Source organism: Mycteria americana, chromosome 5, assembly GCF_035582795.1.
Source record: "Mycteria americana isolate JAX WOST 10 ecotype Jacksonville Zoo and Gardens chromosome 5, USCA_MyAme_1.0, whole genome shotgun sequence".
NCBI classification, from domain to species: Eukaryota; Metazoa; Chordata; class Aves; order Ciconiiformes; family Ciconiidae; genus Mycteria; species Mycteria americana.
The window spans coordinates 28,337,877-28,350,368 of NC_134369.1; the positions used below are offsets into that span (position 1 = coordinate 28,337,877).

At 45.6% G+C, this 12,492-nt stretch overlaps 1 protein-coding gene across 1 annotated transcript in view; it reads left to right on the forward strand.

Annotated features, from left to right (window-relative positions):
• Positions 1 to 6,776, forward strand: part of CD82 (CD82 molecule) — a 42,446-nt gene extending 35,670 nt beyond the window's left edge. Inside the window, exons 6-9 of the mRNA XM_075502541.1 lie at positions 1,188 to 1,295; positions 3,541 to 3,732; positions 4,024 to 4,107; positions 4,627 to 6,776. Of these exons, the coding sequence (XP_075358656.1) occupies positions 1,188 to 1,295; positions 3,541 to 3,732; positions 4,024 to 4,107; positions 4,627 to 4,704 (462 nt within the window). The 3' untranslated portion in view covers positions 4,705 to 6,776. The remainder of the gene's footprint in view (positions 1 to 1,187; positions 1,296 to 3,540; positions 3,733 to 4,023; positions 4,108 to 4,626) is intronic.
• The last annotated feature ends 5,716 nt before the right edge of the window (positions 6,777 to 12,492 follow it).

Genomic DNA, 12,492 nt, shown 5'->3' on the forward strand with positions numbered 1-12,492 from the left:
TTTCCTGGAAGGATTTTCCTGATGCATACTAAGACTGTTTCTGTTCTCTGACTCTGAACCACTGAGGTCTATAGGGTTGTTTGTTTGTTTGTTTTGTGGCCACCAAGCATCCCAAGTTTTTCTGTGGTAGATCTCCAGCTGTCCTCCATACATTATAACACTCATTTGCCCAGGGCTCCACAACTTTGGTTTCTTGTGAGGTAAATTTATTTCCCTTTCTATTCTGATCTTAAGGAGATGCGTGATTGCTTGGTCTGATGTCTGAACTTCTCTGTGTATCAAATGTGCTTCCCATCAAGCATAACAAGCACAATGTAAGAAGCATAATGCTGTACTCAATAAGCAAAGGAATTTATTCCAAGCCTCACCTTCCGAGGAATCTGAGTAGCAGTCTCCCATCTGCTTAATAAGCTTGAGAAGAAACTGATTGGTGGAGGAAATGGGGACCTAGAATTAACTCATTTTCTCTAGAATAACTTCCCCCTTACACAGCAGCAGGCCATGCAAAATTGAATGCTAGGGTGGATTTGTTTACTTCTGCCTGGAAAAAAAAACTTTCTTAGCAAGAAATGCCACCTGGTTATCATAGTGGGACTTTATCTTGGTAAACCCGTTCTGTATTTCATCCTGTTGATCATATTTATTACCTTTTCTCAAAAGCATAGACAAGACAGCAGAGTAAGGTATTTGAAGGTCAGTCTGGAGGATTTGTCACTGCCTGGGTGCTTTTTTTTTTTCCTTTAAGCATTGCTTTGTGTGCCAATTAAATGCTCATTTTCCAGTGATTTTAGTCATGGTTCTATCTGTCTTTTTGCTGTAACTTAAAAATAGCTGTATTGTGGGAGTGTGATAGCCTGAGCACCTATTACTGTTTCCTTCAGCTCCTTTGGAGAAAGGTCTAAGCGGAAGCTACTGCCCGTTCCACTTTTTTTGCAGTGCTTGTAATCTCTGTCTGCAGTTTGTCTCTGCTCTAGCTTTATTCACTGGAGCTAGAGCAAAGCAAAATGTTTTCACATTCATGACAATGACGACCCTCTTTTTTTTTTTTTTTCCTCCACTGTGGGGAAGGTGGACCCACAGCAGGACTAACACAGATGATAGGGAGGGGTGTTATGTACCCTAAGCCACAAAGAAGAGGCTACAAGGAATTAACTAGTCTAACTCTCCTGCCTTTTTTTTCTTGCCAGCTGAAAGGAGAGTTGTCCCGCATAGTTGGAAGTCTGATTGAAAATTATGACCCTTTGAATAATGATGAGAGGAACTTACAAGATGCATGGGACTATGTGCAAACACAGGTGAGTCCTGGGGGGCAGCAAGAGGCAGATGCCATTTGTCAGTGCAGTAAATGGCCTTTAAAAAGCTAGGCTGAGGCCAGGGAAACAGGTATTGTGAGAGGCAATACTGTAGCACATTGATCTGGCTGATCCACAGAGTTACCTGTGAGGTTTGGTGCCTGCATACTAGAAAACTGTCTTGCTATTACTAGGTAAGACCCTGAACTATTCCTGCATGCTGGCTGTATTGGCTGTATAGCCAAATGTATCTGGCCTATCAAATGGCACCCCAACACTTCCCTTTGTCTGCAGGGCCTCCAGAATACTAGCATGTGTGAAAGCCACAGTGCATACTATTTTTGTAGCAAGCAAAGTCCCTGGCTTATTGCCAGGCAAGTCAGCAGCACTGCCTGCCTTACTACTTGGTGCACGTTGCTTGCTTATTGCAGTGGCTCTTCTGCAAGTGTCAGTGTTCTTGGGAACTGTCCAACCGCCCACAGTTTCTGTTTTAGCATCAGGGTCAGCACTTGAGTAACTAGGTCAGTGTTCAGGCACACTGGAGTCGTGATTAGCTGTTTATTGCCACACTACAAGCTTGAGAGCTGTTGTGGTTAAATACATGCCCAGCATGGGACTGGTGTGTAGTAAGTACAAGTAATAGCATTTTTCTTCTGTTCTTCAGTCTGCAAAACGCTGACCTACAGTATTTCTCCTCCTTGGAGGGAGAATGATTTACTGATGTTTTACCACTGTAGTTGCATCTCCTTGCTAGTGGACTTAAGAGAAGGCTGAGTCTACTGTGGAGAGAAGATCCTGCTTGAGCCCTTAGGAACAGAAGAAGAAGGTTTTGTAGAGGTGGAGAGGTCGACTGTTAGGAGTCTAATTCCTCTCATACACATTTGAAAGGGGGTGGGTGTTCTGTAGACCAGTCTTGGAGTTAAAGTCCAAACCTCTGAGGCAGAGGTAGTTCCTTCTGGAGGCTGGATCTTCAACACTTGTTTGGAAACCAAATGCTTGTCGTGGTGTGGGTGTTCAGCTGTCTGTACCTCTGCTCTCATGTCTGTATGTCAGACTGAAAAATTACATTTCCTTTCTGAGCAGAGGGGGATTTTCCCTAAACTTCCACCTCAAGTTTGATAGCCTTTCTGCTCTGTACCACCATGCAAGCACTGGGATCCATGCTTAAGATAACATCTTAGTCTTTGCTGGACTTCCCGATGTGTTTTCCCCTCCAGCAACTGCAGTTTTATCACGTGGCTGTATAGGAATGTAAATGTTTCTTCGGATGGAAAACTTTCCTCATCCCATCTTCCAGCCAGTCCCAACTGCAGCCAGGCGGGTGCAAACTCGTCATGACTCGCTGGGGCTCAGCAGCATGTCGACGCCATCGTGCGGTGACTCCTGATGTCCCCCGGGGGCCACAGCTGAGACCAGTGGTACCTTGCAATTTGGAACCAGAAAATGAAAAGTTCCTGCTTCATGTCTGCTCAAAAAATGTGTGCTACTCAAAGAAAAGTAAAGCCTTAGCACTTAAACCTATGGAAATGGCATTGCTAGTGGAAGACTAGGTAGTAATCCTTTTGAGACATCTTTGAATACACAGGATGTCTTGTTAACACGTTAATCTCTTGCCTGCCTTGCTTCACCCTCACCAAATCAATCTGCTGACGATGAACTGGAGGGACTGAAAAAATCTCTCGTGTGTCACACAGGACAACTGTCCTTTTCCAGCTGACCCACCAGCAACATCTGTTTTGCACTTTTACTTCTGTTTAGCATTATCACCTGGAGATAAGATGAGGCTTGCTAGTATTTAGTCTGCAAAAACTAATCAAAATTATGCTCTGTAGAATTTATGTCAAGCTGCATAGCCTGCTGAAATCTGAGTATATAGGCCTCATGCAGTAAGGTTTGTGAAGGATTCATACTCTAGCATGACTGGTGTGCTAGAACTTTATAATATGGACAGGCCATCCATAGTCTACTATGTTCAAAGTCTGCTAGAAGTGGCACTTTAGTCTAGTCTTGCTAGCAGAGTGATTCTTTGGTAGGAAATAATGCCCCTGTCTGCTGGATGGCCCTGTGCATAGGTTATCATCTGGTAACCAGGGTGATGTTCTAATGTAACATGCAAACTGTATGGCCTGACTGTTGCTGTACATGGAGAGCTCCTGTGTACTTCTCCCTCCACTGCCTGTTTGTTTTCACGTGCAGTATGTTACCAGTGCAAAGTGTAAGACCATGGTGATCTCTCTATGCTTATTAGATCGCCTGCTGTGGCTGGACTGGACCAAAGGACTGGGAAAATAATAAGATTCTTATCAACCGAAGCATGACTGCGTATCCCTGCTCCTGCTTCAATAGCTCCAACCACTTTCAAGGAGATGGTGGTTTCTGTAATTTGGATGTCCCTGTCAACGGCACTGCAACGTATGCTGACTTGGCTGTTCATGAGCAGGTGAGTGTGTATGTCTGGGCCCTGTGAAGCTTCCACTGAAGTTGCCTTGTCTTTGTTCCTCTGGGAATTATTTAGAGCACTTTTTTCATGTCAGTATTGCTTGAAGTACCTGTGGAAATGGGGACAAGGGGAGACAGGGATCCTGCCCTCTTCTGCTAAAGCTACTGTGAAATTTGGTATAGCATGTAACTGGGATAACTTCTGCATGCACAAGGAGATGTGTTATGGATTTTCAGTCTTGATATACTTAGATTTGTGCTCCTTTCCCTTGTGACCATGTTTTATCCATAGGGATGCATGGATGGTGTAGAGAAGTGGTTGAAGGACAACCTTGGTGTCATTCTTGGGGTCTGCACCGGTGTTGCTGTTATAGAGGTAAGTCACTCCCTGATGTGAACCTATACTGTCTTACCATGCAGACCCTTTTAAAGGTAAAGCTATTTTTTCAAGTAATAGACACCTGGTTTAAGGGCAGTGCAGTTCTAGCTCTTTGTTGTGTCTACCTGGAGCCTTGAACTGCTGCTTTCACTGGCTGGATTAAAAAATTGAACAAAGCACTGTCTACTTGTGGTTTCTGCTGCTGTGTCTGACGCTTGGCAGTTCACTGCATGCATAACCAGGAAGAATGAGACTAGCAACATCCCACTAGTGAGATCCCAGTTGTTGCTTTAAAAAGCCCATAATGTAGATTCCAGATGAAGGCACATCTTTTTGCAGCAAAATATTTCTGTCATCCTGATTATTGCATTTTCCTTGCATTGGGGACCAACTCTGTCCATCTGTGTGGTGTCATTAAAAGGTGACCACTGTATTCTGCTCCCCTGTACCACCCTTTCTTCCCACCTTATCTGTCCGGTTGCTAATTTTGTTCCCATTCTTCATTACTTATTGCAGCTGCTGGGGATGATACTGTCCATTTCACTCTGCAAGAACATACACAGTGAAGACTACACCAAAGTGCCCAAGTCTTGAGTTGGCTGACTTCAGAGCTACAGCACCACAGAGAAAGGAGCAAACAGAACATTCCTGCCTCATACCCAGACTGTCCAACCGTTGACCATTATTCCTGTGACATCCCATTTCTGATACCACTCTGCTAAGAACTGTTAGAGCTGCAATACAGCCTGATCTTCTGGCAATAGGGCTCTTGGGCCACCTGCATCCTGCCTCTGGATTATTTCTACTACAAGAAGCAGAACTTAACTGTCTCATATCACACAAGACACCGATTAACCTGAGGGGACAATGCTTTTGCTGCCTGCTCCATTTTAAACAATACTATTCATATCTCCATTCTACAACCCACTGGGCCTAACGTACAATAACTCCTCTCCCCCCTCCTTTTCCTCCCACACATCTTTCCCCCTGTCCCCAGAAGTCCCATCTCTTTGTCCCATGAGCCAGGATTGCTGTTGAGATTCCAGTGCTTTGGTAGCTTCACCTGCTTCACTGACTTGTGGTAACTAGTCGTGCTTTATAGGCCGCCTTCTCCCTTGCAGTTAACCTGATTCAGCTCCTACTATGCATCTTCCAGCCTAGGGTGTCATCTGAAATACCAAGCGCTACCCTCATACTCACTTCTCCTGCTTCTGGAGTCAGCTATGCCTTGCCTTCAGCAGAGCTCCTCCCATCGAGCATGATGAGAAGCCACCAGGAGGGAGCCAAGCCTACCTGTTCCTAGTGTGGCCTGGCAGGTTGTAGTGGTGGTGCTCAGCTGCTTCTGGAATGTGTCCCTTGGGTTCTGGATTTGACACTTACATGTTTCTCCCACTTGCCTCTTTACCTTTTCCTCTCCCCCTAGCACTGCTTCGCTGGCTCCTGTCATCTTGGAGGCACTTCAGAGGCTGCTGCATAGTGTGGACTCAGCCCCAGGCTGGCTCTGCTGGTTGCAATTCTTGGGTTGCCAACTTTTGTAGAGGTTACAATTAACTTGATTCTTCCCCTTTATGAACACAAAATTTGTTACCTGTGGCTTTTAATTATGAATATGGAGGGATCTGACTGTACTGCTGATGCTGTATATTGGAGATATCACTGCTACCAGTGCCTGGTTTAGGTTCTGTAGCTTGGATGCAAGGATAAGTTGCTTTTATTTCAGTTGTCCAGTCTTCTGACTCCACTGTGGTTTGGAGCCATGGCTGCATCCTGAGCTCTGTCTTGAGTGTAAGCACTGCAGCAGATAAGTAGCTGGTTCTGCAGTTGTGCAGGCTGGGTGGTTTCTGTACTTAATGGCTGGGCTGTTCACTCTATTCAGCCAGTGGCCAGCAGCAAGGAGTGGTGTAGAGCAGAAGAAAGTAGGAAATGTATGTGGAAAAACTGCCCCAACTTCTTAGATAAGGGAGCTGGGCAAATCCTCAGTCTTAGAGGTGGCTTGGGCACAGCAGGTTTCCTGCAGTTGCACGTGTGTGCAATCACCCTGACAGCAGGAAGCTGTATGAGAGGGAGGTCCTTGCCTGAGACTGATAGAAGGTACTTGGTGAGAGAGCCTTTGCCTTACAGAGGTGGTCCCAGGACTGTGTCTTGTCAGGGGTGGGGTTGGTAGGAATAACCCTAGTAGCAGTTCAAAGGAATGGCTTCACTACCTACTCAGTTTTCCTTGTGGGAAGAAAGGCTCGTGCAGGGGATCAGGGCCCCAGCAGTGGGTCCCTGCTCTGTCCTTCTCTCTGGACGCAGCAGTGACTGGGGAGAGTAGATATGACTGGGCAACTGGTTTTTGTGGAGGTCTGATAAGGCTTTGTGATTGAGACACCTGCCGCCTCCTGCACAGATCCTTCAAGCTGACCTTTGCTATAGCAGAATGCACCCTTCTTAGCAGTAAAGCTTGCTAGCTTTTGTAGCACAAAGTCTATTCTCTAACGTGTTCTTATTTGTAAGATTCTTGTTCAGTTACAGATGCCAATGCTGAGCAGCAAGTAAAAAGGAGCCCATGCTGGGTTTACTTTTTGTTTTTTGTCTGTTTTTAGCAACATCTTCCTACTGGAAGAAATGCATGTACAGATATAAAAGTCTAGAAGGTGAATATTTCTGTAATAAAGACTTTGCTAAAAAAATATATCTCTGCCTACAACTTGTGCATTGCAGTGGTTTCCCCTTGCTTCTTCTCCACCCCCTTCTGCGTACACGCAAATCACTGACACCTTGTTTGTTCAAGGTAGCAAAGGGCCTGTCAAAAGCTGTTCCGAGGCCCATGTGTGAGATCAGTGTGGACTGTGAAGATACTGCCCAGCGGAGGGAGGCGACAATTTTCCTGGGCTATGTTCTAGAGTAAACTTTGCCTTGTTTTATGAAGTATGTCTGTCCTAGGGTGAGCTGAGTGAGTGGTAGTTCCTTTGAATTACCTGCTATCTCCTAAGCTAAGTGATCTCTGTATTTGAAGATGTCGCTTCAAATCTGTACAGTCTACACTGTATGAAGTCTTAAGCCTTGGGGACTAACTCTGACAAAACATAAGCTTGCAGCTATGCCCACAGTGCATACAGCTCTTGCTAGCTTAGCTTTATCATTTTTTCCTCTTCCTACTCACCTTCAGTAGGCTCCTGCCTCCAGGCTGCTATTTTAAAAAAGATTTCTCAGCCCCAGCCCTGCCACTGAGGAAGAAGAAAGCTGAGGTAGTCATTTTTGTAGGTTATGCCACCACACACTGGCCTTGACTGTCTGAAAAGCTCTTGAAGTAGATAGAGCAACTGTTATGAATCTTCTTGCTTCCCTCAGCTAAGCAGTTGAGAAGTGGATATGAGCTGCATCTCAAAATTCCTTCAGATCCTGCTCCATGGTGGTGTTTCTGGCCATTTAAAACGGCTGTCCTTAGAGGCCTATGTTAGTGCACTAATGGAGTCTGGAGCTGTTGCTTTAGGAAGTAATAAGCATGACCTAAGTCCTCATACGTGTTGGAAGACACAGAGTGAAGTTTTCAGAGGAGAAAACTGGTTTCTTTGAAGAAGTTTGCTGGTGTGCTGCCAGCAAACACTGGTGGCAGCTGGTCTAAGGTCAAGACTTCAGTTACCCTGACCAGCTGAGTGCAGAGCAACAGGTGCTTAAATGGATCCCAGACCCACAGTAGGGTGCAATGATGCATCTGACCTGTGAGTACAGCTTGTTCCTTTAGGCTGTCCTGGGCTGTGCTCGAGGAGAGCTTGGTTCTTGGTCATATGGGATCTCCCCTTTTTCTGGTTGGTTTCCCAGAGCACTCTTCTTTAATCAGGTGGCAATGCTTTCCCAGGGCCTCATGATTTACAGGGCTACACTTCATGGCAAAGCTGCCAAACCTGGCCAGGTGGCTGGTAGGTGGGGAAGGGTGCTGCTGGTTCTCCTTCAGCCTGATGCGGAGCTGGAAGGAGAAAGGAGGGAAGGTGAGGACTGCTGCTTGCCCCCAACTGCCCGAACTCTGTGGAAACCACTTGCCTTTGGCCACTGGAGGGAGGTGTTCCACCAAGAAAACTCAGCCCGGGTGCTGCAGTATCAGCAGCATCGGCTGGTCCCTGGGGACAAGATGGTGACACTGATAGCTTCCTTCTGCTCCTAGTTACTCCTGGCAGCAGGGTAGCTACAATAACTTGTAATTACAAATGTATTCTCCTCGTAAACGATTTGGGCTGCATGCTTGGCATTTTTAGGGATAACTTTCCCTTCCATTTCTTGGAGCAGCACGCAGTTGGGTATTGTGTTGCGTGTCTTCTACTACTGTATATGGGTTGTGCTTGTGTCTCAGGTTTCTGCCCTAGATAGCTCTGGAAGTTGAAGATAGCATGAGGAGCTTCTCCTGCTGCTTCTTTCCTTGTCCCCATCTTTTTCCTGTTTCCCTCCATCCTCGCTTCCTTTGTGTGGTTGGTCTGGGGGGAAGGAGGGGGTATTTGATGCTTATAAACCTGCTCTAAAAAAGAATTACAGGAAGAAAGGCCTCAGACCTTCAGAGAGCAAGAAACCTGCTGCTGCTCCTTGGGCGAGGCTCCCAGCTCATCTCCAGAGGTAAAGGTTTGCTGCTGGAACTAGAAATCAGAACAGCATTCGGACTTCTTGGGAGCTGCGTTTGTCTAGCAAAACCCGCAGCGCCAGCCTCTGCAGTAGCTCAGCACATGGAAGCATTTTGTGTGTAACCAATAAGCTCCTATATAGCTGTCTCAGGCCAAAAATTAACATTGCAAGCATATAGTTGTGACCTCCCTGTGGCCTTAAGCAAGGCCTCTAGTAATGAACTGGTGATGTTCCTCATTCTGTGTGATCATGAGGAGCTCAGAAGCTGCTATAATTCTTCCCATGAGGTATGTTTTCCTTCTGGAAAGGGAAGAGGGATTGCATTAGAGTGGGCATGGGTAAGCCTATAGGTCGCAATGCATCTCCTTTCTGTGATGGTTTCTGCATGGCATACTCAAATGCAACATGTGGCAGCTGTTGTTTTCTCTGTAACTCTCCTGCTTGCGGTGGTGTGGCTGGTCCCTGCTGGCTTTGCTCAGGAATTGAGGCTGAATTTGGTAGACTTCCGAAAAGGTCTGACTTCTGGCTGCTGAAGGACAGACTGCAAGTGGTGGTGTCAGACTCTGATTTGGTTGGGGAAGGTGAGGAACAGCAGCCACAGGGGCTCATTGCTGAAAAGCCTGAGGACCCTGGGATTCCCACAGATGCACTTTCACAGCCAGTTGCTGCCACTCAATGCCATAAATGGAGAACATACTCTCAATTATTCATGGTCTGGCTCTAACCCATTAGCCTCTGAGACTCTTGGCTCTAGCCTTGGCCTTTTATTACAAAGAATAAACCTCAGTTAGCAGCCAGGATTTCTGAATTATATCTTAAGCCAGGTTGACACTAAAAACTTGTCAGTGTAAAATCTACTAACATGGAAACCTTCAAACACTTGTAAGCTGGCAAAAGTTCCCTAGCAAAAACTATGCTATTAGTGAACCAAGCTGTTAGTAAAGGTACTAAGTGTGCTTTAGCCATTATAAACAGTTTCTAGCAGGCATGTGCTGGTAGAGCACGTGCAATTTCTTGCCTTGTGGCAAGAATCTCTTCTGCCAAACATGGGAGGTTACCTTCTCTTAAGTAGATTGTGTAATCCTTGCCATACATTCTTACTTCTCATAGGTATGAATTTTTTCTGGTTTCTCCCTTCTAAGCTCCTAATAATACAATCATCTGGGGGGTGTGTGTGCTGTCTGGCTTTTGTGGGGAAGGATTAGGGGAATATTGGATGCTCTGTATCTGGAGAAAAGGTATTCTCGTTTCTCCAGGCAAAAATATTACCCCCATTTAAAATAGGGGTTTAAGAGAAGGATAAGGCTCCAAGTAGTATGTGGATGCTCTAAGAGGTGTGGAATCTGAGAGGCAAAATCCTGCTTTAGCCCCCAAGGATAGTATTTGCACAGACTTGAATTAAATTTCTCTCTGGTGTCATCTTCCCTGTACCTCTCTCACTAATGAACGGTGTCATGAGGTGACTTGTCTGTCCACAACAATTCAGACTTAAGTAGAAAATATAGAAACCTACTTTGGTAACCACAGCAGGCCACATCTCTAAGAAACTAGAGAGCGTTTCCCTTCCCTCCTATAGGCTCCAGATGTTGGTAACTCCCATTCCTTCACAAGGTTGCATTGAGCAATGGCAGCAGCTCAGGGGGTTATATTGATATTGCTCTTCATTCTGTAAGTGTTCACCAGGTTAGGAGCTATTGGTTTACACCTATGTGAGGCCACCATGCTGCTGCTGCAGACCTGTATCAGATCTAGACCTCCCCAGGACCCCAGATCCTCACTATGTCACCATAGTGGCGGACCTCGTCCATTGTGTGACTCTTGCCAGCATTACCTGCTGTTCCTAACCTGAAGCCTTCTCCATGTTGTCTCTTCTTGTCCAAGCAATTTCCCAGGGAGTTCTTGGTCTGCAGTTCTTTCTGGGTCTGGCTGCCCTGGCATCAGGTAACTAACTCCAAAACAAGAGTTGTGACAGTACTGGAGATCAGAGGAATGTGCGTCAGACTAACTTTTTCTTCTTTTTGCCCTACTTAGAGTTACAGACCGGACATATGGAAGTTCTTCGGAGACAGCAAGAATCCCAGAGCATGTGATCATCTGAATTGCTTACCCAGCATGCTTCCTGGGTATTTTCTACATAGCACTTCTGGAAACTATTTAGGATTTACTAGGGTGGAAATGTGAGGTCCTGTCAAGACCGTGTTACAGTATAGGCATGTGCTTTGGGCACTGAACTTGCAAAATGATGTCAGCATAGTATAACTCATGCAGTGATGTGTGCAGACAGCCTGGAACAATAACCCAGCAGAGAGCAGACCTTTAGTTTTGGCAGAGGTTGTTTCATAATGCTCTTAAGTATTTAAAAAGAAGTTGTCCTTTTAATACCATGTTGTAATTAACTCTGGTTAGCACTGGTTGGGAATTCTTTTGGCAAAACAGTTTTTCCTTAGAGGGTGTAGGTTCCTATAAAACAAAGTGTATTTTGTTTATGGGTTTTTTTCTTCTGCTTAAACAGGACTGAAAATAGTTGGATAACTTCTGATGGAGGGGTTTCTTCTGCTTTCTTAGTCCTTGCCTTACAGTAACCATTATGTAAAAGACCTGGAATTGGACAAAATAGGATTATAAAACCCTATTCTAAATGTGACCTAACAACAGGGTCTATTGGTCTTCTGAGGTGGGATAAACTGGGGAGATGGGTACACTTTTTTCCATGTGAGTAGTCAAGAGTGTTGACTGCATCTGAGAGAAATAAGTCTTTTTTGCCTTTAAATCTGCATTTCTTAAGATCTGGGGGTTGAAGAAAAAAAAGCGGGGGGAGGAACCAAACCAACCAAAAAATAAACCATCCAAAATGCCACTGTTGCCCCTAGGCTGGGTGGAATTGGCCTAGGGGGTGCCTGCTACTTTCTCTTCAAGCAAAAGTGTCCGTAACAAATGTGCAAACCAGGTCCACTTTGACACACCATTTAGAATCATAGAATCATTTAGGTTGGAAAAGACCTTTAAGATCATAGAGTCCAACCGTAAACCTAACATTGCCACGTCCACCACTAAACCATGTCCCTAAGTGCTATGTATTTTAAATACCTCCAGGGATGGTGAATCAACCATTTCCCTGGGCAGCCTGTTCCAATGCTTGACCACCCTTTCAGTGAAGAAATATTTCCCAATATCCAATCTAAACCTCCCCTGGTGCAACTTGAGGCTGTTTTCTCTTGTCCTATCACTTTTTACTTGGGAAAAGAGACTGATACCTGAGCACTTTGCATTTTGGAGTGGCTGCTCTAGACCCCTGTGGGCAGTTCTTCAGAGCTGCAGAACTCAGCCAGGCTTAAGCAGGGCAGAGCAGCAGTGAGGTGGGCTCCACAGGGTGCATGAGAGAAGCTGCCTGGATAAATCAGTGGGCACCCATTCCTCAAAAGTAATACACTCCCTGTAGTCACCTAGGCACAGAGTACAGTTTTGCACTTCGGTGCCTGCATGGCAGCAGGTGTGTCACTGGTTTCATGTTGCTGCCTGATGGAAAGCTCTCTTCGTGTGCTGTGAGGCTGGGGAGAGACTGGTGGAGACCTTGTGAAATGCTGCTGCCGCTGCTAATGTTGTGTATGTTCAAAGAGGGATTGGACAAGATCATGGGGGGAAAAAGTCCATCAAGGGCTATTAAATAAACAGGCAGATGCAACTGCTGCTTGGGGAAGTTATTTTTAAAACTGCCCACTGTGTAGCTGGTGCATGGAGTTTGGAAGAAAGCTGTGTTAAGGTTTTAAAACCATGGAAATAGCTGGGAAA